Source organism: Cavia porcellus, unplaced genomic scaffold, assembly GCF_034190915.1.
Source record: "Cavia porcellus strain 051 isolate PalLab524CR breed Dunkin Hartley unplaced genomic scaffold, mCavPor4.1 scaffold_40, whole genome shotgun sequence".
In the NCBI taxonomy this organism is placed as follows: Eukaryota; Metazoa; Chordata; class Mammalia; order Rodentia; family Caviidae; genus Cavia; species Cavia porcellus.
The window spans coordinates 4,188,893-4,216,688 of record NW_026947523.1 but is presented as its reverse complement, the minus strand read 5'-3'; the positions used below and the strand labels follow the sequence as shown (position 1 = coordinate 4,216,688).

The window sequence follows — 27,796 nt, the reverse complement described above, 5'->3', positions numbered from 1 at the left end:
TCTGGGCACTCTGGGTTGGCGTCTGGAGGGGTTGCAGGCCCACAGGTGACCACGTGGTGACACCCAAGAGCCACCAGGAGGCCCCGGTCCCCAGAGGTCACAGCCCCATGGTGTCAGTGCCTGCTCCTAACCCGGGAGCTGCATGGGGGTAGGGAGGGCACGAGGGTGGGGTGACCTGAGCAGCCCCGTGTGTCCACCCCAGCTGCCCATTGCTCCTTTGGTTCACTCCATGCCACTTGGGTGCCAGAGATGAGTCCCACACTCCCAGGCTCTGGTCCAGCAGGGGCAGTGGATATCTGAGCCTCCTCAGTGACCGGCGGGGCTGGGGGCCGGGGAGCACCCTGCCGAGGGCTATCTGCAGTACAAGGGCCATTGGGAGCCGCCAGCCCTCATCTGGAGTGGCTGCCTGTGCCCACCTGCTGCGACAGAATCCCCTTCCCCCACTGGGTGACTCAGGCAGCTCCCATAGCCCTGGCCCTGCCCATGTGACCCTGGACCCTGGCCCTCTCCTCACGGGCTGTGCTCCGTCCTGCCACCTGGTGGTCACTATGGGGAGCTGCAGGGACCCTGCAGTCCGCTGCTCCATGCTGGCCAGGCGGGCTCCCTCCACACGGAGTGACCCCCTCCCTGACTGTCCCATCCCTGCGGGACCCTTGTCCCCCACCCTCTCCTAGCCCATGCTGCCACCAGCCCTGCATCTTACCCCGTGGGTTTGTCCCCCAAGATCTGGGACAGCAGGCCTGGGAAGGCAGGAGCTGAGTCTGCCCAGGAAAGTGCCGGCCCTAAGATTCATAGTTCACATGGCGGGAAACTGAGGCACAGAGTGTTGATATCAGTGACACAGATGCCGATCTGGACCCAGGCAACCGACTCCAGGTCCCACTGCCGGCCAGGCTGAAGGTGGCAGCTGCGTCCCTGGGGAGGAGGCAGCCCATGCGCCCTCCCAGCAAAGGGGGGGACAGGGCTAGGGTGGGGGAGCCCACTGTGACCTCGTGCCTCTCCCTGCAGAGAAGCGGCTCCTGCGCCGCTCCCGCTCGGGGGACGTCCTGGCCAAGAACCCCGTGGTGCGGTCCAAGAGCTACAACACGCCTCTGCTGAACCCCGTGGCCGAGCACGAGGCCGAGGGTGCCGCGGCCGGCAGCGCCAGCATCCGCAGGCACTCGGTGTCCGAGATGACGTCCTGCCCCGAGCCCCAGGGCTTCCCCGACGCGCCCGGCCAAGGCCCCACGACGCCCCACTCGGGGCCCTGCCCCAGCAGACTGTATCCCCCGGCCCAGCCCCCGAAGCCCAGCCTGGCCCTCTGCTCCCCGCCCAGCCCCGGCCCTGAGACCCCGGTGGACCAGACCCCGGGCTCGGGGGACTCGGACTCCGAAGGCATCTTCATTGACTTTGGCAGGGGCGGCGGCTCCGCTGTGTCTGACTTGGACAGGACGGGGGGCCGGCAGAGTGCGGTGTGAGGGGCGCAGCCACAGGACCTCCTCCTGAGCCCGGCTGAGCGTGTGTCCCTGCGTGTGCGCGGGTGTGCGTGCAAGAATTTTCTACTGTCTCCGACTCTCGTCCCTCCCCCCTGGCACCCTCATCATGGCCTCGGTCACTTTATTCATCCTGTTCCCGTCCAGTGAAAGAGCGGTCACCTCAGTGTCACCAGGGGCACAGCAAGCATCTGACATGAGGACCGTTGTGCCCACCTGCCTCACGGGCAGTGCCCAGGTCTGTCACAGAGACTCCATTGGTGTCATCTGCCTGTACGGCCAGGCTGGGGGGAGCTCTGCAGCACACCGAGTCCTCCTGGGGCCCACCTGCCCTCCCTCCCTCCGCCTGAGGTGGCCGCGGGGACAGGCAGGGTAGAATAAAACTTGTCCACCCACTGGTGTCTACCTGCTCCTCGGCTGTGTGACCTGACATCCAGGGTTGCAGCTCTCCTGTCTGCAGAAGGCTGCGGCCAGCCAGCTGTCCAGCCACTTCCTGGCTTCACAGGACACTGCGGAGTGGGGGCAGGGAAGCTCTCCAGGCTGTGTGTGAGCATGTGTGCAGGGGTGTGCGGTCATGTGACTGTGATTGTCTACAAACACATGGCTGCGCAGGGACAGGCAGAGGGCTGTGTCACCCACATGTGTGTGACGGAATCTCGGAGGAGTGTGACCTAAAGCCCAGGCCTCAGCCAACGCGCTGATTACATTGCAGAGGACAAGACAGCCAGCTTTCCGGCCAGTGTCCCAGAGCCCAGGCCTCGGCACAGGTGGGGCTGCCAGGGCCCTAGAAGGAGAAGTGCAGGCCAGATTTACCCGTGGAGGGAACCAGGGCTGAAGTTCCCAGGCCAGCAGGGAACCGGGCAGCTCCAGGCTGAGCTGTGTGCCCAGTAGGTTCCGAGAGGACGCACAGGTGTGGAGAGAAGGGACAGGAGCGAGCTGGAGTGCAACGTGGCTGTGCACTGTGTCCTGTGCAGGCAGGGCAGAGGCCTCCCCTGTGAGTGGCCTTCAACACCAGGCCACCCGGGTGGCAGCTTCTGCTCCAAGGGCACTGGGCATGGGTGACACAGGCCCTCTGCCTGACCTGGACAGCAGGGCCTAGGAGGCCAGGTACAAGCTGCTGTGGTCACCAGGGAGGAGATGGCTTGGGGCCCCCAGGCACCCAGCCGGAAGTAAAACAGTTGGACGGGGCCACTTGGGGGTGGAGGGAGCAGAGGTGCCCAGGGTCCCCCCAAGTTGCAGAGAGTCCGGAAGTGGGGAGGAAGTCGGCCTTCTTGGACCTTGATTCTCAAGTTCCTTCCACAGAGCCGGGCTGGGGTTGGGCTCAGGGCACAAGACGGGGCCGCCCCCTGTGCTGTGGGTGGGTCCTTCAGCTCAGGCCTGTCCTGGAGGCAGAGCAGGGTCCTCTGGCACTGGACATGGGAGTCCCCACAGCCACAGTGTCAGATAGTGAGGGGGCGTTCGGCAGAGTCCAGCTGTGGCTGGCGGATGCTTTGCCTGCATTCTCCCCAGAGCTGACATTTGGGGTGCATGTGATGTTGCTATGTGACAGCTGAGGTTCCTACAGCTCTCCAGAGCCACCTACCTTAGGAGGCGCATTGCCTCCTGTCCCCGTGCGCCCCTCTGCAGAGCCCCAGTGGAGGGGGACCCAGCCCAGGAGGGTGCAGCGGACACCTGGGAGGAGCAGGGCCGGTGGCTGGGGCAGGAGAGCCTCCTCCAGGGACAGGACCATCACCAGCTGCTGGCAGGACCCCACAGCATGAGTGCTCCTCTAGGGGACCCTTGGCCTGTGCTTCCTGTCCTCCAGTGGTTTGATCCGCTGGCCAGTGAGTTCCAAGCCAAGGAGACAGGAGGTCTTTGAAACTGAAGCAGTTTGTCAGGTGGAGCTCTGGGCAGGGACAGAACCCTAAGTAGAAGGCAGACAAGAAGTGTGGGGGGACCTGGGGACTGGGGGATGCTTGTTACAGCAGCGTGGCCTGGCCTGGCCTGACTGCATGCGTCTCTCCCAGTACACCAGAGCCCCCAGGGGAAAGGGCTGATCTGGGACACTGCACTGTACAGACAGCATCTGGCTCAGCCAGCAGGCAGAGGCAGGCCTCCGCCAGGACTCAGAGCCGGCCGCTCTGTGACCGTGGAGGGTCACTCAGTGTCAGCCTCCTCATCTGTGGCAAGGATCTTTCCAAATACGTTGGTGTGGTTCCACTCCCTATGCAGGTGCACACGGAGCAGGGGCTGCGGGTTCCAAGCCTGAGGCCCTGCACAGGTGACAGGGAGTTTGGACCTGAAGGTGGCAATGGCTTAATAAGCACAGGTTTGCCCCCAGGACCGCAGTCTGTGCTGAGGGGTGTGTTTCCTCCCCAGGACACGACGACAGGGTGTGCTCGAGTTTGCATCTCCCAGTCAGCAGTGGGGTCCCCTCAGCTGGGCGGGGTGGAGCGGGGGACATGGTGGTGTGGATGCCAGGATGTGGGAGCAGCCCGGCTGCTTCAGAGGACCAGGCTGGTGACGCAGAGCAGGGCCTGGGGCTGTCGGCAGGTGGAGAGGCCGGCTCAGGGTACAGCCTCAGGGGACAATCTCCCTAAGTGCCCCCCGCAGGGGGATGGGCTTGTGGGGGCCTGGATGTGCAGACCCTGGCACCTGCACCTCGGCTCCCACCACAGGCGCAGGGATGGCCACCTTCCTCACCTCTACCCTGGGGACTCCCATGGAGCCCCAGGCTGCGCATGTGGCCTCCCCCACCTCCCAAGCTGGACATCACCACTGCAGATACCTCCAGGGTATGAATCCCGGACCACCTCCCGTGGGGTGGGGTGTCAGAGTCACAGGGATAGAAGGTGTCACTGTCACTGCCTGGCATCATGGCAGAGGACACTGGGCAGACCATGGGCCATCCAGACAAGTCTGGCCACCTTGGGGCAGCAGGACTGGCAAGGTGGGCGGTTCTAACAGCAGAGGCATCTGAAAGGGGGCTGGAGCTGGTGTACCCCGCCCTGACGTCAGCTGTCAGTCAAAAGGGTTTAAGCATCAGACCCCAAAGAGCTGGGAAGCATGGGATGGAAGACACTCTGATCATGCATACTAATTACCTCTAAAACAGGTCCGGGGCGCCCCTTCTGGTCCTGGCTGCACAACAGTAGAGCAAACCGTGACCCCAGGGTCTACGTCCTGGCCCACAGAGGGTGCAGCTGAAAGAGGACCTGTGGGCTCCCTTTTGGTGCAGCCTGACTGCCTCACCAGCGCAGGGGCAGGGAAACGTTGGTTTCGGGGTTTAATCAAGTTCAAGGTGGGCCAGGGCGAGCGATCTGGGGGAAAACGGCGAACCCAGACCTTGGGCCTAAGGCCTGCCTTTGCGGAGTCACCTCTCCACCCCACAACAGCTGTTCATGGGGACCTTGCGGCCCGGCCGGCCGGGGAGAACCAGCTCTCTCTCTCCATAAACGCGAGAGAGCAAAGTTAATGAAGCCCGGAATAACAGTACTCAGATGCAACACTTCCATTCTGTGTTATTATTCTTTTGCTCTCTATTGCAAAGGAGTTATTGTTATAGCAACTAAAGGAAATGACTGGCGATTGGCTACTGATTGGACAGCGCTTGGGGAAAACAGAAGAGAACCAGGGAACCCGCCGGCCTTACGGCTCCTTTCTGCCTCTGTCGGGTTTTCCTGTGAACGGCAGGCAGAATTCACCTGCCGCTCCAGCGGGAGATCACTGTGATTGCTTCACCTCATGTCTTTGAATTCCTCTAAACTACGGTGGGTGGTGGAATCCGAATCCCTGTGAGATTTTCACGGGACACAAATGCAGGGAGGGAAGCAGCGCCTGGCATCTCTGAATGCTGTAAACTATGCTGCCAGCATGCAGACTGGTCACAGCCCCACTGTCTGCATCCTTACCCAAAGTTGAGTTTTGTGCAGTTCAGGCTGGCCTTGAGCTCACTGTAGCTCAGGCTGGTCTCAAACTCGCAAAGATCCTCCTGCCTCAGCCTCCCGAGTGCTGGGATCACAGGTGTGCATCACCACTGCTGGCTACCCAAAGCCGACCTTTAAAACACAAATCCTGCCAAGTGTCCTTCCATGAGGGCCTGAGCTTACAGCAGCGATAAAGACAGATGTTCCCAAGCTCAGGGGTCAGCGCATGCGTAGCAGGTGCAAGGGCCTGGGTTCCATCCTCAGCTGCCGCTGGAGGTCAGCACAGGGCAGTAAATGATGAACACCATCAGGCCTGTGTGACACGGAGAGGCTTCCTACCCGCCTCACCAGAGGCCGAGTGCAGCAGGAATCAGACTGCTCCAAAATCTCTTGGTGGGCGGGGATACAGCTCAGCAGCACAAGTGCCTGCCTGGCAAGCGCAGGGTCCTGAGTTCGAGTCCCAGTACAAAAAAAAAAAAAAAAAAAAAAAAAAAAAAACCCAACCAAACAAACAGAGTTTCTTGGCTTCCCCACTGCCACACCTGCCTGTGCTAAGCGAGGGGAAGGCTGTGAAGGGACCCAGGCGCTGTGTCTTTACTTACGTGATACATTTTAAAATGTAAACGTCTGCCACGTTTCCTAATTGCCCCTTCTGTTTCCTGGTTATCTTTAGTCAAACTAAACACGTGGAAGGCTGTCCTGGGTTCCCCTGCCTGTCTCTGCCTCGCTCAGGGGAAACGGTGCGGCCTGGGCTCAGCCACGTACAAGTCTTCTCTTGGATATTTTTACTGTGTTGTCAGAAGACGCTAACTTGGTGATCTGGTTAACAGGGATTCTTTCGGTGGTGGGAAATAAAAATTCAAATTAGTAACACAGCACGGTGGTGCATACCTGCAATCCCAGCCCTCAGGAGGCTGAGGCAGGAGGATCGTCGCAAGTTTGAGACCAGCCTGGGCTACAAAGTGAGCTCAAGGCCAGCCTGAACTGCGTGGTGAGACCCTGTCTCAAAAAGACAAAACCAAAAACAAGTTAGTTTAAATAAAAGGGAAATTTTGGGGTGTTTTTGGCTGAGGTCCAGAGGTGAGATAGGCTTCAGGGCAGGCTTGATTAGCGTTCTGCAGGGTCACCAAGGACCCAGTTTCCTGGCCCTCTCTGCTTTACCCCAAGCCTGGACCCCGTCCTGGTGGCAGAATGGCTGCCTGTGATGGGGACCAGGACTCAGTATCCAAAACACACCCCTGGGCATTTGAGGACATAGCAGGTGGTTAGTGGGCACCCTCCAGTTTCACTGTCCCCTGCTCAGGTTCTTGGAGCCCCTGTGCCCATAGAATGGCTGCCTGTGATGGGGACCAGGACTCAGTATCCAAAACACACCCCTGGGCATTTGAGGACATAGCAGGTGGTTAGTGGGCACCCTCCAGTTTCACTGTCCCCTGCTCAGGTTCTTGGAGCCCCTGTGCCCATAGAATGGCTGCCTGTGATGGGGTCCAGGACTCAGTATCCAAAACACACCCCTGGGCATTTGAGGACATAGCAGGTGGTTAGTGGGCACCCTCCAGTTTCACTGTCCCCTGCTCAGGTTCTTGGAGCCCCTGTGCCCGAAGAAGGACATCCTTATTTCCGGGGACAAGGCCACACAGAGAGGAACTGGACAGACGGGCTAGGTCACCCCTGCATCATGATCTCTCCACCAGCACACGAGTCCTCGTCTCTTTGGGTCTGCATTTCCGAATGAAGACGGTTCCTGAATTACATAAAGCTCACCTTGACTAAATTGCTGGGCATGGGGGCGCACACACATACTCCAGCGCTCCCCAGAGTCCCTAGGGCTCCCAGGAGGCCCCACTTTCCCCAATCCAGGCAGGATCACTCTGGGCCAGCCTGCGCCCCCTAGTGACCTTGGCTGGAACCTGAGCATAGACACCGGGATGATTTATGCCATCGTGCGTTGTGATCAGATCACCCCACACCCCAGTGTCCTGGCTGCTGTCCCGGAGACCCCAGAGCTGCTGCAGCCACGCCCCTTCAGGCAGGATTTGGGGATAATGGAGCCCCCACACACACTGGGAGAAGGGGGACAGTGGCCGCTGGGGCGGGGTCTTCAGGGCCCTCCCCACCCCAGCCACTGGATGCAAAGGGCCCGGGCAGAAGTGAGAGTCACTGCCCTGAGCCCCGGGACCCCTGGAAGTGGGGAGAAGCGGTGACACTGAGTGACACTGCGGGACAATTTGAACGAGTAGCCATCAGGCCGGTGATGGACCACACACGGAGCGCGCGACAGCGCGGACCGGGCCAGCGGGAGCATGAGGCGGGAAGGGCGGCGCGGACCGCTCACCCGCGCAGAGGCCGGAGAGGCGAGGCTGGGGCCGAGTGGAAGGAGGCAGGCCCAGCCCTCTGGGGGGGAGTGGGGGACACCGGGATCCCCGTAAACCCACCTCGGATCTCCGCCCGAGCCGCTCCCGCCCCCTGGCGGCCCGGGCAGGGAGAGCGCCCCGGCAGACCCGGCCCAGCCGGCCGCGTCCTCCGGGCAGGGACAGCCGGGCCTCCGGGAAGCTCCCCGCCCCGGCCTGCATCGGGCCGCCCGTGGCACTGCCGGGCTCCTGTCTCCGTCGGTTCCGCGCCACCACGCACGGTTCCACGCGCGCCCTGGCTCGGTGCCCTCCCCGCGGGCGCAGAGCTCACCCGAGGGCCTCGCCTCACCGGGCACAGCCCGAAGGCGGGAGAACCGCTCCGCGCACCTGGCCTGGGCTTGCGGGGCGGGGCGGGGCCAGGTGCGGGGCGGGGCCAGGTGGGCGGGCGGTCCAGGTGGGCGGGCGGTCCAGGTGGGCGGGGCGGGGCCATTGAGTGCGGGCTGAGCCCGGCGAGCAGGGGTCTCCCGACCAGGTGCTGCGCTGCGGCTGGGTGAGTCGGGGTTCATGGGCGGGCTGGACTGGGTTTCGCGCGGCCGGCAGGGCCGGCTGCCCATGAAGACCCCCGCCGGCCCCGCACCTGTCCCCTCGTCCCCTCCCTTCTCTTGCACCCCTTTGTCGCCCCCTCCGGCCCGTGGCGCTCTGGGCTGGGCTGTGTCCGCCCAGGCTCTGGGGTCCCCAGTCCCTCGCCCGGGGCACTTGGATCCTCCGGTCAGAGTACGCTGGGGCCTCGGCTCTTGTAGAAGCCGACGGCTTCGTTCCGACGCAAAGATGGGGAAACTGAGGCAGGGCACGTGCCGTGCCGCTGCACACGGGGCGGGGACACTCCGCTCGCTGGGGGCCAGAGAGCCTGGTCCGCGCCTAGACCGCCGCCCCCCGGAAGCCGCCGCTTTGGAGCCGGTGCCGGCTGCTTTCGCTTTTCCCGAACCAGTGCGGGGGGAGGGGCGGATTCCTGGTTCTCAGGTGGCCCTCGGGGACGGGGACAGGGCGGGGGCGGGGCTGCCCTTCTGGCGGCGGCGCTTCCAGGTGGTCTGCAGGGCCGCGAAGGTCCCTCCGCCGGCCTGTGAAAGGCGGGGTGACGTTTGTCCAGGTGCAGACGGAAATAGCCTTGGACTGACCTCTCGGTGTCTGGGTTCCTTTGATTTGTGCTTTCTGTGAAGAGCCGGTCAGTGGCCGCCCCCCGCACCCCGCCTGGCCCCTGTCCTCTGGCCCAGAGGTTTCTGGTCTCTGTGTGGAAGAAGGGGCTTTCCGGAGGCAGGGGGCTTCCTGCAGGAGGCGCTGGGGGGTGGGGAGGAGGTCAGAGGGGAAGGGTGTGGCCCTTGGTGGCTGGAGATGGTGGACGTGCCCCTGAGTGCTCACAAGTGGGGTGTGTGGCCGTGTGGGCAGAGGCGGTCCTAGAGCCACTGAAGTGTGCCCAGCGGGCCTGTAAAGTCTGGGGACTTTGCTGTGGCATTTACTAGGCCACACCCAGCTGGTCTCCGTGCTGTGAACTTCCAGGTTAAAGGACATGAGCAGCTCGGTCCAACACCTGGGATCCCCGACACGAGCTTCTCACCGCACTAACCTCTAATCCCACTCCTGACCCCACCCTCCGGTCACCGCTGGAGAAACTGAGGCATGGGCACCCCAAGGGTGGGAAAGCCACAGAAGTGCAGAGAGCTGGTGTCACCGAGGTCATCACGCTGACTCCCAGGCAGGGACTGTCACTGCCCACTTACGGGGAGACCAAGGCGTGAGGTGCCAGCTCTCTTAGCCACAGCGTCTAACCGTCTGCACCCCACATCAGCTGCGTGTTGGGTGTCACAAGAACTGCAAATTTTCCTAAGCATAGAAAGCTGGTGTTTTCCATTTCTTTTGGATAACTAATTCCTCCTTTCGATTCTTTAATTCAACCTGGCCCCCAAGGGAGACACACTGCGGGTGTCTGGAGGCTTCCCGGCCCCCGGGGGTGCTCTGCAGGGGAGCCCTCCTGGGGATGGTCTTGAAGGAGCCTGTCAGGGAATGGACCCCAGATGGCCACCGTGCGCTGGTGTCCTGTCCCAGCCGTCTCTCCCTGGGGTCTCCTTGGAACTTGCAGTACATTCTGTCCAGTTTCCCGGCCTCTGATCCAGAGGACCTGGCTGAGTGACTCCTGATTGATTTCTGTGCTCATCACGGGCACCGTCAGCCCACACCCCTGCCCTCTGGTTGTGTGAATCTTAAGTCAGTGCTATCCGCTCTGCAGTCGGGGCTCCTCGTCCCTGGGTGGGGACGGCAGTAAACCCAGGGGATCATGGCATAAGCCAGCGTTCTCCGGTGCAAGGGCACTGGTGTGCGATGGTCAGACCTGAGGCAGTGAGCCAGGACACAGCCTGTGTCCTCCGAGTTGGGGACCAAGCCGTTCCTGTCCTTCTAGAGCAACTCTCACCTGGGGGAGGGGGGAGTGGAGCCTTGGCTCCTGCAAGGAACTGGTCTGGCGGGTGAAGGTTCCAGAAACTCCCCCAGGGACTGGACCGAGGGACTGGACCATCCCCTCCTCCCCCGCCTGGACATTAATTAAAGAGGGGACGAGGGAGGGGGTGCTGTCTGGGCTGCGGGTTTGCAGGGTTTGGTTTCCGCAGGAGGCTGAACCCCCAGTCCTGGACCCCTGGCTCATGGATGTCCCCCTTGGGCATGTGGGAAACCAAAATCTACAGCTGGGGGTGGTGATTTTATGACGGCCCAGACTTTACAGAGAGGGTTTGTTCATACGACTTTTTTTTTAATTTTGGAGAATGTCAGATATTCTCAGGGGAGCAGGATATGCAGTGCAGCCCCACAGCCTCCCCAGCCTGGGGCACCCCACTGCTCACCCCTGCAAGTTGGCCCCTGTTTTAGCGCAGTTCCCAGACCTCAGACTCTCCATGTCCTGCAGCACAAATCCCTGCTTGTGTTTGTTTTTAATTCTTCCCCCAGCTTTGTGAAGGTGTCATTGGAAAATAAAAATGGCACTGTTTACAGGCTGCCATGCGGCGGTCGGATACAAGAGGGCATGGCAAAGTGGGTGAACAAAGGGCCTCCCAGGCTGGCACCCTCTGTCTGTGTGTGTCTCTCTCAGGTTCTCCTTGTGTAGCCGTACGTTTGGAGTGTGCCTGCTTTTCCCTGTGATGTAACCTGGTGGCTTCATTCAGCCCTGGTCGAGGCTCAGGCATGAGAAGACCGGGCTGGTGCCCATTTCCTGGTTGTGTACCTGGGAGGTCCCGGCATGGGTCACAGAGGGTCTCAGAACAGCTCCGAATCCCAAGAGGCACTGGGTGGCCTGGACTCCTTGTAGGGCCTGTGGCACTTATCTTTCCAGTGACACTGGGGTAAAGTCTTCATTGGCCTGGCCTGGGTACAGCGGATCTTTCTGTAAAGCAGGGTCTGCAGGTCACAGCTGATTTGATTGGGCCCCAAGGATGTGCCTTTGGTTCCCAAAGAGGCCAGATTTGCATTCAGCCCGAATTGGAAACTGGATCTCAGTCAAGGATGAGGATAAAGTCTACCTTGGCTGGGCCCACAGGTTCTGGGCAGAAAGGACCACAGCACATGCAAAGGCACCGGGGCAGGAGCAGGGGGTGTGTCTGCAGGGCACAAGTAAAGGAACAAGGTTCCTGGAGTGCAGCAGCACCAGGCTCCACCATAGGGATTGGGTTTTGTCCCAAGAATGATAGGGAGCCCCAGATATAGAGGGTTGCTTTGGTAGGCGGCCGGGTATGGGAATAGGGAGGGGTCTGGGCCAGAGACCAGGGCTGGCTGTGCAATGGGACAAGGACACTCAGGCACGTGCTGCAGACCCAGGCTGGCAGTGACAGAGGAGAGCTACTAAGCCCAGGGGAGCCCTGTCCCCGCCTGGCAGAGGGCACCTGGGTGGCAGGACGTTCTGTAAGTAACAGACATCTGAGCTCTGGGATGGGCTGGGGAGGGTTTGGGGGTCAGGTGTGGCTTGCTCAGGGTGTGGAGAGGCCCTGCCTTCCCTGCGGCCGCTGGCTCTTCAGGGAGGCCATGCATCTGCATGCACGGCTGCGTGGACAGGCTCCTCCCCTGGACGCTCCAGAGAGCAAGATCTTCCTTCCAGATGCACCTGGAGAACTTCCTGGTGCCCCAGGGCACAAATGAACCCATCCCAGTGGCCAGGGAAACTGCCCAGTGCTGACTGGCTGGGGCTTGCGTCCCCTGATGGCCCTCGGAAACGGGCAATAGCGTCCTTCTGGCCCTGTCAGGTGGCCCTGGAGCAGTGCATGTGTGTGTGTGTGTGTGTGTGTGTGTGCCCTGTGCCTCGCAGGGGTGAGGTGCCCACTGGAGCAAGTACCTAGGGATGAGGACCCTGGAGGGTGGGCACTGGTCCTCGCACCCGCAGAGGCTGGGCAGAAGCCCAGGTGGTGACATTGGTCTTTCTCAGCCACAGGAGAGCCAGTGGCTCTAGCAGCTTTAAAGACCCCTGCGCCCTTTCAGAGCGCCGGGCCCTGGGGTTTGTGACCAGAGCGTGCAGTGGCCGTGGGTGCTGGTGGTGAGAAGTGGACCCTCCCTATGCGTGCAAATACCCGTATCACTGAGACAAAGGGTGCAAGTTGCTTGCTGCGGGGTCTGCCAGGGGCCCCTGCCATGCCAGCTGGGGAAACCCCACATCCCAGGAATCAGGGGCCCTCTGAAAGATCCTTTCTCCCAGTCCTCGGAGGGTCAGACCAGGGTGCCATGTCACCCTCCTCCTGTCCCAAGTCCTGTTCCCTGAGTCCTGAGCAGGGCACAGGTGCCGCTGGGTGCCCTGCCTGTGGGATTCGCTGCTCATCTGCCCGCAGTGAAGAGGTGTTAATTTGTAGCTACCGCATTAAGATAATTGCTGCGAGGGTCTATTTGTGTAATGTGCAAATATATTTTTACAGCAACAAACCATTTTGCTATGAATTATAAATAGAGCAGTTGGGTGATTTGAAACCTGTTTTGCATAGCGTGTGCCGTGCGGGCTGCGATGCTCAGCTCCGGTGGAGGCCTGCGGTCAGCCCCCCATGCAGGTCCCCAATGCTGTGTCAGATGGGGGGTTGGCCTGGCCAGGAGACCAAGTAAGGCAATGGGGGGGGGTGAGGCAGGTTGGGGGGCAGAGCTTCCGCCCAGGAAAAGGTTCACTTGCAGTGTGCGGCCCTTGTCACCAGGCTCCCAGGGCGAGGGCCCGTCTGGGCTCTCAGGAGCTGTGTGGGCAACGTCCTCGGGAAACCTTGAGCTGCCGGAGACCGACAGAAACATTAGCCAGAGGACGGCAAGATAAGAGTCTGCTCCTCCCTGGCCGAGAGCGGCTGGAATCGGACCTCGGGTGCCAGAAGTGCGGGTAGGAAGGGAGACTCCCGAGGGGAGGTCAGTAGGATGCAGAGTGGGCCTGCAGGTGAGGGCTGTGGGGTGATAAAAAATTTACATTTGGGAGCCGGGCTGTCTGCGGGTCAGCGGTAGAGCACTTGTCTAACGTGCGCAAGGTCCTGGGTTCCAGCCCCAGCATCACAAATATAGGATGTGTGATCAGTGTACGGTGAAAAAATGCACAGCTGGGGCTGGGGATTAGCTCAGCGGCATAAGCGCCTGCCTTGCAAGCAGGCAGTCGTGAGTTCGATCCCTGGTACCGATTTAAAAAAAAAAAAAAATGCACAGTGAAAGACACAGTGCGGCCTCAGAAGCCTCTCCTTGGCTTCCACAGCTCGTCCCATCGTCCGTGCTGCTTTCTGACGCAGTTACAGAGGTGCTCTTTCCTGAGGGTCTCTGTGAGGTGCGATCAAAACCGCAGGGAGAGGCTGAGGATTCAGCTCAGGGGCACAGCGCCTGCCTGGCAGTCACCAGGCCGTGAGTTCGTGCCCTGGTCCACCTTATTCATGGGCTCTGACACCGTGCGAGTTCTGATTCTTCCCCAAAGTCAAAATGACCATGAAAGGGAAACTTAATATCTTGGCACCGAGAATTAAACTCAGGATGTTGTGTTTTCCAGAGAGGCGATGGCACCTCTGAGCTGTGTCCCCCAGCCCCGGAAATGTTTTACATGGACCCAGGATGTTGAGGCCCGCTCAGGAGGAACCACAGTGCTGGGAGGGAGCCCTTCGGCCACCCCTGGCTCGATCGTAGGTGTCCCTGGTAACCTCAGGGTGCTGCTCTCCCCAAGGAGCCAGCTCCGTTTTTGGGTGGGAACCTTAATGCTAATCTCACACACAAACACCCCCACCAGGGTACGAAGACTGTGTTCACCGAGCTCCTGGACATCTGTTCCCCAGCCAGTCTGAGTCATATGCAAGGGTCGCTCTCAGGCCTCACCCTGGGGCAGGCGTGGTTCCCCGGCCCTCCCCCAGCGGGCAGCGCTGCCTGGGCTCCTGTAGGGAGGGGACATTGCCCCCCACCGCGAGCTCCAGGGTTCTCTGTGACTCCGGCTTCGTTCTGGGGCTCAGGGAGGGGGGACGAAGGGCTGCTGCCTCACTGTGCTCCCCTCAGAGGACTGCAGGAAGGGGGTGCTTGGGGTCCCCTACATTCCCCTCCCACCCAGTGCCAAGACAGAGCCTGGAGATGCATGGCGCACTCCTGCCAAGGGTGCAAACTTCAAAACAAAGACTATCTGTGCCTCCTGAGATAGCAATCTGGGCACAGGGTTTAGAGTCTGTGAAGGAAAAGGGGGAGTCACCGTCCTGCTGTTTGGTCCCAGCAGAGGCGGGAGCAAAGCAACCTTCAGCCTCAGAGGTCTCCGTTCCCAGTCCTGTGCCAGCTGTGTGGTCCCCAAGGTCGCCCCTGGCCCAGGGCCTCCTCCGGCCCTCACAATGTGTTCCTGGACTGTGTTCATTTCGGGGAGCAGGGGGACCATGCAGGAAGGGGGGGTTGGCAGGGTGGTTCACCCCAGTGGGTAGGGTCTGCTCTGAGGCCTTGAAGCAAGGTCACCTGGGAGGTCACCTGCGTCTTGGGGAGAGATACCCGGTCCTCCGGGACCTGGTGTCCCCAGTTTGTTTTCAGGCTGTTTGGTGACCTGTGACAGGCTTATCCTTGGCAAAGGCCACCACAGGGCACTGGGCATGCTGGGGTGGGAGGAATTGGAGGCTGTAGCGTCCACAAGAGGGGGGGCCTCCTTTCTCTGGCCAGGGGTTTGGTTTGTCAGTTTTGGATGGTTTTTTGTTTGTTTGTTTTGTTTTTTGGTATTTTTAAGACAGGGTCTTGCTCTGCAGTTCAGGCTGGCCTTGAGCTCATTTTGTAGCCCAGGCTGTTCTCAAATGTACAACAATCCTCCTGCCTCAGCCTCCCGAGTGCTGGAGTTACAGGTATGAGCCACCACGCCCAGCTTTTTCTTTCTTTTTTTTTTCTTAGAGGAGGTACTGGGGATTCCTCCAGGGCCTTGACTCCGAGCTACATCTCTAGCCCTTTGTTTAAGTGTTCACTTTGAGACAGCTCTTGCTAATTCACTAAGTTGCCCAGAGTGGGCTCCAACTTTGTATCCTCCTGCCTCAGCCTTCCAGAGTGCTGAGAGGATTCAGTGGGCTGACAGGTGGCAGTGAGCTTCCGCACCGCCTTGTGACCCTGTGCCTGGCTTCCAGGGGTTGCCAGGCAGCCAAGGGCTGATGATTGGGTGCTTGAAGTTCCCAGCTCACCCAGGCTCTGGGCCCTACCCCTTCCGAACCAGCTGCCCGGCTGCATCCCCACTGTGGGCCCAGAGGACTGCAGGCCTCTGCTTCCTTCACAGCGGGCAGCGCCGGGTCCCCACTGGCCATGCATCCTAGGTCTCGGGCCTAGGTATCACCCCAGACCTGCCAGATCCCCCTCGAGAGGGGGGCCTGATGCAGCCCGGGTGGGACTTGGGGTCTCCCCTGCCTGGCGCTCGGTTCCCCACACTCTGTTAGGGAGGTGAACTGGATCCGGAGTTCGCACTCAGCCTTTGTGGCCTCCTCCGCCCCAGGAGCCTCATCCTCCAGGACGAGGGATGGGGACGTGGGGGTGCCTTCCTGGGAGGCTGGGGAGCAGGCCAAGTCCCCACGTGAAGTACTGTGGGTCTATGGAGGGACCAATGGGGAACTGGTTGCTGTACTAGGAGGCCCAAAGATTCAGGGCAGAGGAGCCGGGACACACGTGTGTGCATGAGTGTGTGTGTGTGTGTGTGTGTGTGGCTTCCCCTCCACGCCTCCCCTGGGCCTATGCCCCACTTCCCCGCCTCCCCTGGGCCTATGCCCCACTGTCTTCCTGCCCCTGCTGGCCCTCTGCCCAGGGAGCTCCTGCTAGCACAGCCCTGGCGGCCCAAGGACTGGGCAGCAGGCCACCGAGCAGCAGGGAAGCTTCCTGCTCCACCTCCCGGCCCAGAGGAACCAAAGCCCTGGGCCGAGCCCCCAATGGCCTGAAGTGGAGTCCAGTCCGGTGAGCGGATGCCTGGGGGCTTCAGGAAGCGGTCACTCGGGTCCCACAGGACACCGTGTGTTGGAAGGAAGATTCAGCAAGTGCTGGAGGGCCCCGAGCATAGCCAGGAAGCCAGAGCCAAAGTCCAGGTCAGCCTGCACCCGGGTGCAGAAGCGGGAAACGGGCAGAGGTGGCAGTGATGCAGGTGGCCCGGGCCTGGCTCTGGGCAGGTGTTCTCCAACCCCATCAGGGCACAGAAGCTGGGTAGGGGCCGCCTCCCCCACCACTGCCCCCTCCACCCTGGCTCTTCTGGACATTATTCAGCCATGGGAACATTTCAGAAACATCACCTCGTGGCCTAGGAGGGCGCGCCTGTGGTCCCGGCCCCCCGGAGGCTGAGGCAGGAGGATCGAAAGCTAGAGCCCCCTGGGGGAATTTCGGGACTTAGAAAGACCCTGTCTCAAAATAAAGCACATAAAAAAGAAGAAGATTGAGGATGTAGCTAATGTAAAAGCCTGGGTTTCATCTCTGGGCCGCCCCCACCTGGAGAAAGAAAAGAAACCTGAGTGAAGTCCACACAGAGCTCATGTTTGGGGGGCTTGGGGTGTTCTTGTTTTTGTTTTTTGCCTCAAACTCATGGCGATCCTCCTGCCTCTGCCTCCCGAGTGCTGGGATTACAAGCGAGCCCAGCCTAACTCTTTATTTATGTACTTTTTGAATCCATTGTACGTCAAAGAAAAAAAAAATAAAAGTTCCCAACAATCAGAGAACAATGGTCCATCCATTGTGCACTGTCATCCCCAAATCAGGCACCCAGAGCGCAAGACATCTGCCTTCAACTGTCCCCTCACACAGCGCAAACCTTCCTCTCCAGGGAGCTCCAGGGAGTCAGGGGTGTGACTGTGGTAACCTGCATTTCTTCGGCTCCTCATCTTGATCCGGGCGGGCAGCTCCGTCCACTCCGGAGTGCTCCCTCGGGCTCCCCTGAATCGCTGCAGGGAACTGGCAGCCCCCCTCCTTCCCTGCTGGATGTTTTGGGGTGCTCTCCCGAACATAAGGCACTCTCCCCAACATCACCGTCACAGCCACGCAGCCAGCAGTGACTCCCTACTGTCCCCAGCTGCCCAGGCCACCTGCACGTGTGCCCCCTGCCCAGGAATTCAGGCCACTGGTCAGAAACCAGCGCCCCTCAGGTGCAGGGGACCCGCCCCCTGTTTGTGCAGAGATCTCAGGGACTCGGAGGCAGGGCCAGCTCTCTGCTGTCCTCTCACCTGGTGGCATGTGTGTGCCCTTTTCTGGAACCCCTTAAGGTGTTCCCTGTGCACTAAAAATTAGCTCCAGAGGCTGGGTCAGACCCAGGTTAAATAAACCTTTCAGGCTTCTTTATTAGCAGGCAGCTTCCTAGGCACGGTGGCTGGGGCGCACTGGGAGGGACAGGTGACTTCTGGTCATCAGCGGAGCTTGCTGGCTGACCAAGGTGGGTTCCAGATCTCAGGTCCCTGAGGCAGGTTCATCGCCACCTGGGTAGAACTGGGTGGGGGGTAGAACTGGGTGGGGCCCGCCCAGGCCTGCGTGAACCTGCTGGTCTCAGTCGCCGCCCGCCTGGTGACCCTGTCCCCCATCCACGGGAGTGTGATGCTCCGGACGTCTCTCTCTGCCACCCGGCTCCGTCCCGCTCCATGCCGTTTGGTTTGAAATCGGAAAGCCTCTGGGCCTCTTCTCTTTCAAAATCCCCTTTGCTCTTCTAGGTCCTTTTTAGTGCCCAGGAAGTTCTGGAATCAGTTTGGCCATCCCTGTGACAAGCCTGCGGAGGTTTACTCTGGGACCGAGTTCCATCCTGTAGATCGATTCACAGAGAACTGACATTTTTCTTTTCTGTTTGTTGATCTACTTATTTTGTAGCAGGAATCGAGCTCACGACCTTGCACTTGCCAGGCAGGCGCTCACACCTTACACCGCTGGGCTGACTCCCCGGCCGAAGGGACGCTTTCAAAGCGTTGTTATCTCTCAGTCCTTAAGTGCACCTTATCCCCCCCCCCCCCGCCGTGTAGTTTTGTTCGATCGTGTTGTGTTGTTTGCCGTGTTGTGTTGTTTGCCGTGTTGAGTTGAGGCGCCTCTTGTTTTATTCTCCTGTGTTTTCTAATTTTGATGCTAACCTGGGTGGGTTTTAAATTATTTTTGGTGCTACTGGGATTGAACCAGGGCCTTCACCCTGAGCTGTATCCAGCCCTTTGCTCATTTTTAATTTTGAGACAGGGTCCCACTCCATGGCTAACTTGCCCTGATGGGGCCTTTGAGCTTTCCTGCCTCAGCCTCCCGGAGAGCTGGGATTATAGGTGTGCACACCACATTCAACTAAAATACAGCAGATGTTTATACAGCAGCTTCCCCCGCTCCTTTTTAAACTTCTCTACCTGTTCAAGTGACTCTGTAGACTGCTGAGGGTTCCTACTTAGATGTGTTGCTCTGGATGACTGAGGTAGACACACCCCCAAGTATGCCCACCTTGGACATCTCTCAAGCCAGTCAAGCTGGCAGCCAAGATTGACTGTCAACCTGACGCCAGGACCCGTCTCCTTAAATCACACTTAGTCACCAACACAGTCTGTAACACAATTGTAAGTGGGCCCAGTATGATGTGATTATCCTGCTTACAGCTGAAAATACGCTCAGATCTTTCCCTGAGTCTCAACAGTTCAGTCCAAAGTCTCCTCTGAGACTCAAGGCAAACTTTGAGCTGTGAACCCATGGTTTCCTGCTCTTACTCAGGACAGTGTTCAGTGTTTGAATTCTGTTTTCAGCACAGCGTGTGTGTGTGTGTGCGTGCGTGCATGCGTGCGTGTGCGTGTGCGTATGCGTGTGTCTGTGTCTGTGTGTGTGTGTGTGTGTGTGTGTGTGTGATCAAATCCAGGTCTTCTGCATTGAGCTACATCCCCAGCCCTTTTTTTTTTTCTTTTTTGGTACGAGGAATTGAACTCAAAACCTTGTACTTGCCAGGCAGATGCTTCCTCAGCCCATTTAAAAAATTATCACCATCATTATTTTTTTCCCCCCCTTTGGTATCAGGGATCAAACTCACAACCTTGCATTTGCCAGGGAGGAGCTTATACCACTGAGCTAAATCCTTGGCCCAAAAACTTCTCTTTGGAGACAGGGTCTCACTAAGTCCATAACTTCCCCAGGTAGGACTGGAATTTAAGATCTCCCTGCCTCAGCCTCCTAGAATGCTAGGGTTACAGGCGTGCACCACCATATCTGGCTCACAGGCTTTTCTTTTTTCTAAAATCAGTTCATCCATATTTCATAGCTACTTTTGATTTTGGGGAAAACCAGCCTCCCTGGCAAGGTGAGGGCTTATCTTCAGCCCGCCACTGGACCCTGTCTTGAGTTTGTGCAGTGTTTGAACCTGGGCCCCGTGGCCCCCTGAAGCCAGCAGCCCTCTGCTCTGGCAGCTCTGTTCCCAGGTGGGTGAGGAGGTGACCCCCAGAGTCCAGGTGCCGGCTGCCAAGTTCTGAGTCTGAAATCTCCTTCAGCGTCCGGTCCTCTGAAGTTGTCACAGAAGCAGGCTGTTGCTATGGTGACATTCTAGTGGCACTGTCCTTTGAGTACATTGCGTCCTCCGAAGGCCACGTTCCCTCCGTGCCACTTGATCTGTGGCAAACCCATAACCACTTCCTGCATGCCCGCACCCTGCATTGTGGGGAGCCCCTGCGTGATCCCCGAGGTGCCCCAGTGGGGAGCTCGCCGTCCCTCTTGCTCTCCTCCAGCCTCGCCAGGGTCCCTGTAGTGAGCACCGTCATTGTCTCCAATGTGTTGGCACCAAGGAAAGCTTGGGGACACACCAACCCGCCGGGGTGACAGCGCCTGGCCCCGATTCCCCTCTGGGTCCCCTCCGGTTGCTGCCGTCACCCCAGTCTCGGGCTGGGGACTTGGGCTGAGGTGGCTGGGACCGGAGCTGTCTGGGCTCTGCGGCTCACCCCGTCCAGCCCCCGATCCGGCCTTTCTCCCGTCAGCCACTAAACAAAATCTGCGCTGCCTGCTTGGAGGAGGCCCAGCCCCTGATCCGCGGTGGAATCTGCCATCGGTCGGCCCGTCCAGTGTTCATTTAATGAAGCTGCCCTGACCGGTTTCCTCTGGACAGAAACTCTCTCGTCCCCCAGAGGCTGGCGTCTGCCCGGCTCCTCTCACCCACTCCTTCCTGGCTCCGATTCTACTTGACGGCCACCTCTGCCCGACTCTGCCGTGTCCCTTTCCTCCTGGAGGGACGTCAGGGGCCAGATTAGAGTCAGGTGTCCAGGCTGGGTTTCCTGTGGCCCCCGAATGGTGGCGAGGTGGCGGAAACATGGCTCAGTGGTTGGCGCTTACCCTCTGATGCTGATGCACTATGAGACCAGATAGGAGGTTTCCGGATTTTGTCGGGGTCCTTAACTGCGCAGCCCCAAAGGGGTCTTTTGAGACGGGGTCTCACTGTGCAGGTCAGGCTGGCCTTGAGCTCACTCTGTAGCCCAGGCTGGTCTGGAACTCACAGCCTCAGCCTCCTGAGTGCTGGGATTATAGGCGTGCCCCACCACGCCCGGCTCCTAAGGGTTATTTAGCAAACATGAATCATGTACAGTGCAGCCTGGGGAGGGGCGGTGTCTCACTCACAGCATTGATGAGCAAACTGCGGCACGGGGTGACTGGGGCATGTATGGAGCTCCCGAACACTGGGCAGACGTGGGAGCAGGCTGAGGGGCCCCATCCATGACTGGCCTTGTGACCTGCACTGCGGGCTGCTGGCTTCCTTCACTTGCAGGGCCTCAGTTTTCTCGTCTTTACAATGGGGACAGTTGTGGCTCGGGGTTGGAGCGGATGAAACACAGGGACCCCATCCACCCTCTGGACCCAGGTGGACGGCCCCGTGCCTCACAGGCCCCCAGTCTGCCTCCTCTGAGTCCTCTGGGCCTGGTACTGAGTGCGAGGTGGACTCAGAGTGGGACCTGTTGTGGAGAGCGGCGGGGGAGCTGCAGAAGGGCGGTTCACAGCCCAGTCCTCGGTGTCACTGTCACTGCCTCTGCTGTTTAGGATCCAGCTGTGGATCGTGAGGAGTGACAGGGAAAGGATCCTGTTACCTGCGTGGAGCACAGCTGCTCGGGCGAAGGGCAGGGGTCCCCGGCTCCTTACGGGGTGAGGTGGCTCCCCTTTCCATCACCATCCAGCAGAGCGCTGTGTTGGAACAGAGCGAGGTCAGCTGCCAAGTGTTAAACCTCAGGGATTTAAACCACATTCCCTCCAGGAAATGTTATTTTAGAAATAAACCTGTTAGGCCGGGGATACAGCACAAGCACCGGCCTGGCCGGCACAAGGTCCTGAGTTTGAATCCCGGTACAAAAAGAAAAAGAAAAGAAAGGAAGAAGCCCTTTCATTATGCCGCAGTAGGCCTGTCAGCGCCCTCAGTCAGTCTCCTGAAGGGCAGCGGACGGGCGCAGTGAACCCTGGGCGCTTCCCAAGCAGAAAGGCCCAGGCTGTGAGGTCCCTGTGACCTGAGCACGCTGTGAGGTCCAGGGCGAGGTCCCTGTGACCTGAGCACGCTGATGCAGGAGAGGCTTGGCCGGGCGGGTGCAGCGGGGTCCAGGTGTGCAGGCCCGGGGCTCGTCGCTCAGCCCGGCTTCCGCCCTGATGTCCTCTTCTTGGTGTGGTGGCCATGGGCAGCTCCAGGTTTGGCCCAGCAGGAGAAACACGCTGTAAGCTCTCCCAGGGTGGCTCGGGGGTCACAGCCACCATGACTGGCCCAGCTGGGGTCACGGGGTCACTTGGTGCTGGGGTGGCCTTCTTGGGTCCTGTCCTTGCATGGAGGAGACAGGGAAAGTGGGTGCCGCACTGGCAGAGAGCGGGGGTGCTGGTGGCTACGATGGTGCACGTCGCCCTCTTCCCAGGGAGGGCTGTAGGCCTGGACCCCAGGGCACGGCTCACCTCTGCAGCTTCCTCCTGCTGGGCATGTGGTGGGCAGGGCCGGAGGGGAGGTCTCACCCCCGGTGGCCACCCCTTACCCCACGTGCCTTCGGCAAACTCTTCCCTCTCTCCTCATGGTGATCATTCTGCATTTGGGACCCTTGGCCTGTGAACTTTATTATTTTTTCTTAATTTTTAATTATTTTGTAGCACTCCCCACTGAGCTATTCCCCAAGCCTTTGCTAAAATTTTTAATTTTTTTTTCTTTTTTCTTTCGTTTTATCAGTACCAGGCATTGAACTCAAGACCACCTGCTTGAAATTTTTAATTTTTAACAATTTCAATCATGCTAAGTCACCAGGTTGCCCAGGCTGGCTTCAAACTCAATCCTCCTGCCTCAGCCTCAGAAAGTGCTGGGAGGACAGGCGTGCACCACCACGCCCAGCTGTTCTAAGATCGAATCTCATGGCCCCAAACCATGCTCAGGGAGGTCTCCCTATCAGCCTTCCCCAGGCCCTGTCCCTGCCTGGCCCCTGAGGGGAGATCCCTGAGGAATGGTGTGTGAGTGTGTGAGAGTGTGTGTGTGTGTCTGTGTACTCTGGGGTTGTTCAAGGCTGAGTCACACCCTCAGTCCCTGCTCACGGCCAGCTGGAAAATGTCAGCTCTGCAGTGCCTGTGACAGGTAGGGAAACTGAGGCTCCGAGAGACAGGGAGGGTGAGGGCTATGAGGTGTGGAGTCCACAGGAAGCCTCGGCTCAGGGCTGCCCTCCTGGGCATCTGGGGGGGGGGTCACGTGGGTACTGTGGGTACAGTGCCGGTTCCGGTGCCTTGATCCTCCTGGAGTGCGGACTCCTCTCCCCGGGGTGCTCTCTGGCGAAGGGAGACCTTCAGACCACAGGGATGCAGCCCTGAGCTGGCCACCTCCACCTGGCGTCGCACACCTGGACACAGGGTGCCCCGACAGGTCCTTGTGTCCAGCGCTGTGTCCCGGAACTCGTAGTTTTCCCTCTGGTCACTGCCCCGACTGCAGGGGCTGTGCCCCATTCAGTCCTGGCCTGGCTCGGGACCTCACGGTCGCCTGGTAGTGGCTGGGAGGCCCCGGTTAGGGCTGGTTCTTGGTCCTGATGACGCTCCAGAGGTCCAGCTTGCTCTGTCTCTGTCCAGCTGTGCTGTAGCATTTTTTATTTTCTTTTAATTTAGGTGAAATCAAAGTGACATGAAATTAACTCTTTCTTTCGTTTGTTCTTTCGTTCTTTCTTTCCTCCACACTGGGGGTTGAACCCAGAGCCTTCACACTGAGCTACATCCCCCGTTTATTTCTTGTTTGGAGACAGGGTCTTGTGAAATAGCTGAGGTGCCCACACTGGGCTGGAACTCACCCTCCTCCTGCCTCAGCCTCCCAGAATGCTGGCATGACAGGTGTACACCACCCTGCCAAGCTGAAATGAACCATTTCAAGGTGCACAATCCAACTGCCTTTGTTAGGTTCCAGAGCGTGTTTGTTCCCCTAGTAGGAAGCCCTGTACTATCACAGCCACTTCTCTGTTCTCCTGTCCCCCAGTCCTGCCTCCCTAGCCAGCCTGCGTCTTCTGAACACTTCCGGTCAGTGGGACCATGCAGGGAGCGATGGCCTTGCCGGGAGGGCTCCACAGTGGAACACAGATGTGCACTGCACGTGTGTGAGGCCTGGCAGGTCTGGCTTCCTCCCATCCGTGTCTTGGCCAGGCACGCCGAGCATTCTGCTGCCCTGTCACCCATTTATGCGCACGGAGCTGGTTCCCTCTTCTGGTTCCGTGGACAGCTGGGCTTTGAGCACGCTCTCTCCTGCACCTGTCTGAGCCCGTTTCAGTGTTCCAGGGTACACGTGCCCAGGGGAGGACAGAGGTGCACTTCCCACGGCTCTGGGAAGGCTGCAGGCCCCGCACACACACCTGCTGGGTTCTTGTGCTGTGTCGTGACTTTCACTGGTGACAGAGCAGGTGGGTCTGGGGCCTGAGCCACTCCCGCCGTACCCCGACCCCTTCATTCAGAGCTGCCGATCACCTCCAAATACCTGGTATACACTGGGGGTTCTGTTTTAGCGCCTGAATCCGGGGCCCCATTCTGGCCGCGGTGTGGGCCTGTGGTGAGCTTGTCGGGGGTTACATGGCACCTAGCCTCTGGAGGCCTCCCAAACCCTGAGCGCCATGCCAGCCGGGCTCCTACAGTGTGGGGACGCTGGTGAGCCAGTATGGCCTTGGGCGAGTCACTCTCGGCCTCAGTTTCCACTCCTGGCCATGAGGGCAGAGCTGAGCCCCTGGTTCTCCCTTTCCTCCCTCGGGGCTACACCTCAGGTGGATCTGGGTGTGTCCTGGGGGCCGGGCAGAGAGGAGCATGCAGGGGGCTTGCAGCAGAGCCTGGGCGGCTGTTTACAAAGGACCCAGGAGGGCCTGCCCTTCTCTGAGAGCACCGAGCTCCCCTGACTCTCACTGCCTTCCGCAGAGCCGCGGAGACCCCAGGAGGAAGCAGCCGCGCTGGGAGCACCGAGAAGGCCCCTGGCGGCCACCATGGCTGACAAGGACCCCATGCTGAGCACCAGTCACTCCTTCTATGACGTGGCCAGGCATGGCATCCTGCAGGTGGCAGGTAGGCCCGGCGTGTGGTCCCTGAGCGGGGGTGGGGTGGGAGGCCAGGACAGTGCCCCACCGTGAAAACCTGCCAGTGTCCTGAGAGGACAAGGACATGCTTGTCACCACATTGCTGGGTGCTCTGAGAAGCCCAGCGTGGCCGGAGCCCTGGGTAAACGGGTCTCATGCTGACGGAGGGCACCAGCTGCGGTTTCTCACCCAGAGCAGTGCTTGCCGTCTCCTGCAGGCAGTGGCCTGCTCCTGGCCTCTAGGTCCCTGGACCAGGCTTCTCACTATTGGCTGTCACCTCCAAGGAGCTGGCGTCTGCTAGAGGTGATGGATACGAAAGGGCACAGTTCTCCATCCAAGGAAGCCCCAGGGACCCACGGGTACACAGGAGGGGCCAGAGGACAGAGTTTTCTGCAGAGCCTTTGCGGCTTAAGGAGAAAGGGTGCCGGGCCGGACGTGGGAGACACAGACCCAAGGTTCAGGTGGCGACAGAAGGGAAGCGGGAAAGAGTTCTTTTTGTGAGCTATTAAAAGTATGTTCGGGGACTGGGGATTTAGCTCAGCGGCATAAGCGCCTGCCTTGCCAGCAGGCAGTCGTGAGTTCGATCCCCGGTACCGATAAAAAAGAAAAAGACAAAAAAAAAAAAAAAGGTATGTTCATTCTGTTAATCTTCATTTAAATATTTGAGCAGATACTTTAAGATAGTCTGTTTTAAGCTTCTAATAGGGTAAATATCTACAGCTACAACCCACATGTTTTTAAGTCTCCTTGAGGTTCTCGATCACAGTCCCTGCAGAAGAGACCACAGTGCGCGAGACCCGATGGCAGCCATCTTTATCTCCCAGGAGGCAAGCTAAGGTCCAATCAAAAGCCTGCTTGCATTCTCGTGAGAAGAATTGAAGATAGCACTCTCTGATTGGTCCCCAGCCCAGCGCTTTTGCTTTCACGTCCTGGATCCTCTCATTGATAGTCCCACCCCCTCGCTCGGCCAGTTTTGCCGCTGCCTGATCTCCAGCCTCGTTGCTCCCTGAGGGACGGAATTCCCTGTAATTCTTTTCGGGCTGCTGAGGGTGTGAGGGCTTCCGTCTTCATGTAGCTGTGAGCCCTACGTACTGGGGGAGTATGTTTGTTCTGCCTTGGAGGATAGTGCTGATTGGGCTGAACAAATAACCTCCTGGCTGGCTTTGCCAAAATGGGTTACCAGGTTCTGGGGAGGTACAGGACTCCTTCCGGAGATGTGTTCTAGGTTCTTGTCCTCCTGAACACAGAATTGTCCACCAACGCAAGTGTGAAAGGTATTATGCTTTTGCAGTTGTTAAAGGTATGACAATAAACCTGACCTGCACAGTGAGTGTGCGTTTTCATTTTTATTTTTAGACAGGGTCTAGCTGTGTAGCCGAGGCTGGCCTTGAGTGCAAAGCAGTTCTCCTGCCTCAGCCTCCTGAGTGCTGGGCTTACAGGTGTGCCTGGCTGAACTGTCATTTCTATGGGTCCATATTTGCAGGCCATAATGTCTGTATTCCTTGTGGAGAACTGGCCCGCGGGTGTGACACGCTTAATTTGTTTCTTGTCCCTTCCCTTCCCATCTCTGCCTGCTCCAATCCTTACTTCTCTTCCCATTTCCAAAAGATCGATTTCTAATTTTTTTTTCAGTTCTCTTTTTAATCCTTTTTCCCTTCCTTCCTTCCTCTCTTCCTGTCTCTTGTTCCCCCTTGCATTTGAAAAAGATCTCTCTACTTCCATTTTTTTTTCTTTTTAGTACTGTGATCGAACTCACAACCTCGTGCTTGCCCAGCAGGCTCTGTGAGCTGTATCTCCAGCCCTCTCTCCTTCCTATTGTGTTCCTGTATTTTTTATTTTGCTCTTTATGTATGTTCTGGGTTTCTTGTGAGCTGGATTTGCTTCACTTAACGCCATGGTCTCCAGGTGCATCGCCTTTCCTAGAGACAGCTCAAGTTCGTCCTTCTTCACCGCAGAGGAGAGCTCCACTGTGTGTAAACACACTGTCTGCGTCCGTCCATCTGTGCATGGACATGGAGGCCACTTCCGAGACTTAGCTACCATGAGTGGAGCTGTGGTAACCGTTGGTGTGCTTGCATCACTGTGCTAGGAAGGCTTTTAGCTCTTTCAAGAAAATCCCTAAAAGGGGCATGGCTGGGAATGGAATGGAAGGTGTAGTTTCAGGTTTTTGAGGGCTCTCCCTGCTGATTTGCAGAGTGGTCCTGCTGGTTTACATTCCAGCCAACCGCCAACCGTGGAGAGGGGAGGATTCTTTTTTCCCTGCAGCCTGGACGGCATTTGTTATCCTGGATTCCTTGGTGACCGCCCTTCCTCTCTGCAGCCAGATGGGATCTTGGTGCCATTTCATTTGCATTCCTCTAACCTCCGGAGATGCTGAACATTTTTTTCACGCTCTTTTTTTTGTCTTTTTCCTTTTTACCGGTACCAGGGATCAAACTCACGACCGCCTGCTTGCAAGGCAGGCCCTTATGCCTGCTGAGCTAAATCCCCAGGCCCTTTTTTCACGCTCTTATTTGCTATGTTGCTGTTGGGTTTTGGAGTCTGATTGTTTCCCGGGCTGGCAACGGATGGCACAAGACCTTTTCATGGTGCTGGACGGGCAGAGTGGAAGTGACCAGCATGGAAGGAGCCGGGGAGAGGGATGGCGTCTGTCCTTGGAACCAAAACTCCTGTGGGTTCCAGACAGCAGCGTGGCTCCGGCCTCCTGCAGAATAAGCTTCATGTCCTAAATAACATTGTCCCCCTGGACGATGGCAGGCGGGGGCCCTGGAGCACTCACACCCATGTTGCTGAGTACACTGTTTTCAGAGCCTTGGGTGGGAATGGTGCTGTCATTTCGAGGACTGATGTAAATACTTTACCCCTGGATGGTCCCAGTCCTTTCTAGGCGGAGGCCCTGTTCACCCCAGGGTGCTGCTAAGCTTCCTGTAATCGATGGCAGTCGGACCCACTGTGCCGGACTGAATGGGTCGCAGGGAGGAGCAGGAAGGAGTTGGGGGTCAGGCAGGGTGGGGGAGGCCTGGGGCGGGAGAGGGGATGGCCCCCAGTGGCCCAGAAGGAAGTGGACTACAGGGGGAAGGACAGAGGAGGGCGGGCACATGGCCCAGTGA

The 27,796-nt window shown here is 58.9% G+C and overlaps 2 protein-coding genes across 3 annotated transcripts in view; both read left to right on the top strand.

Moving 5' to 3' along the window:
- Prr5 (proline rich 5) overlaps positions 1–1,867 on the top strand; it is a 37,681-nt gene extending 35,814 nt beyond the window's left edge. For both annotated transcript variants that reach the window (XM_063243891.1, XM_004999556.3), the window contains one exon: positions 1,009–1,867. In XM_063243891.1, coding sequence (XP_063099961.1) covers positions 1,009–1,457 — 449 coding nt within the window. In that variant the 3' untranslated portion in view covers positions 1,458–1,867. The remainder of the gene's footprint in view (positions 1–1,008) is intronic.
- A 6,325-nt stretch (positions 1,868–8,192) lies between these two features.
- The window catches only part of Arhgap8 (Rho GTPase activating protein 8), a 37,495-nt gene continuing 17,891 nt past the window's right edge, over positions 8,193–27,796 (top strand). The window contains exons 1-2 of the mRNA XM_063243890.1: positions 8,193–8,278; positions 24,532–24,675. Of these exons, the coding sequence (XP_063099960.1) occupies positions 24,597–24,675 (79 nt within the window). The 5' untranslated portion in view covers positions 8,193–8,278; positions 24,532–24,596. The remainder of the gene's footprint in view (positions 8,279–24,531; positions 24,676–27,796) is intronic.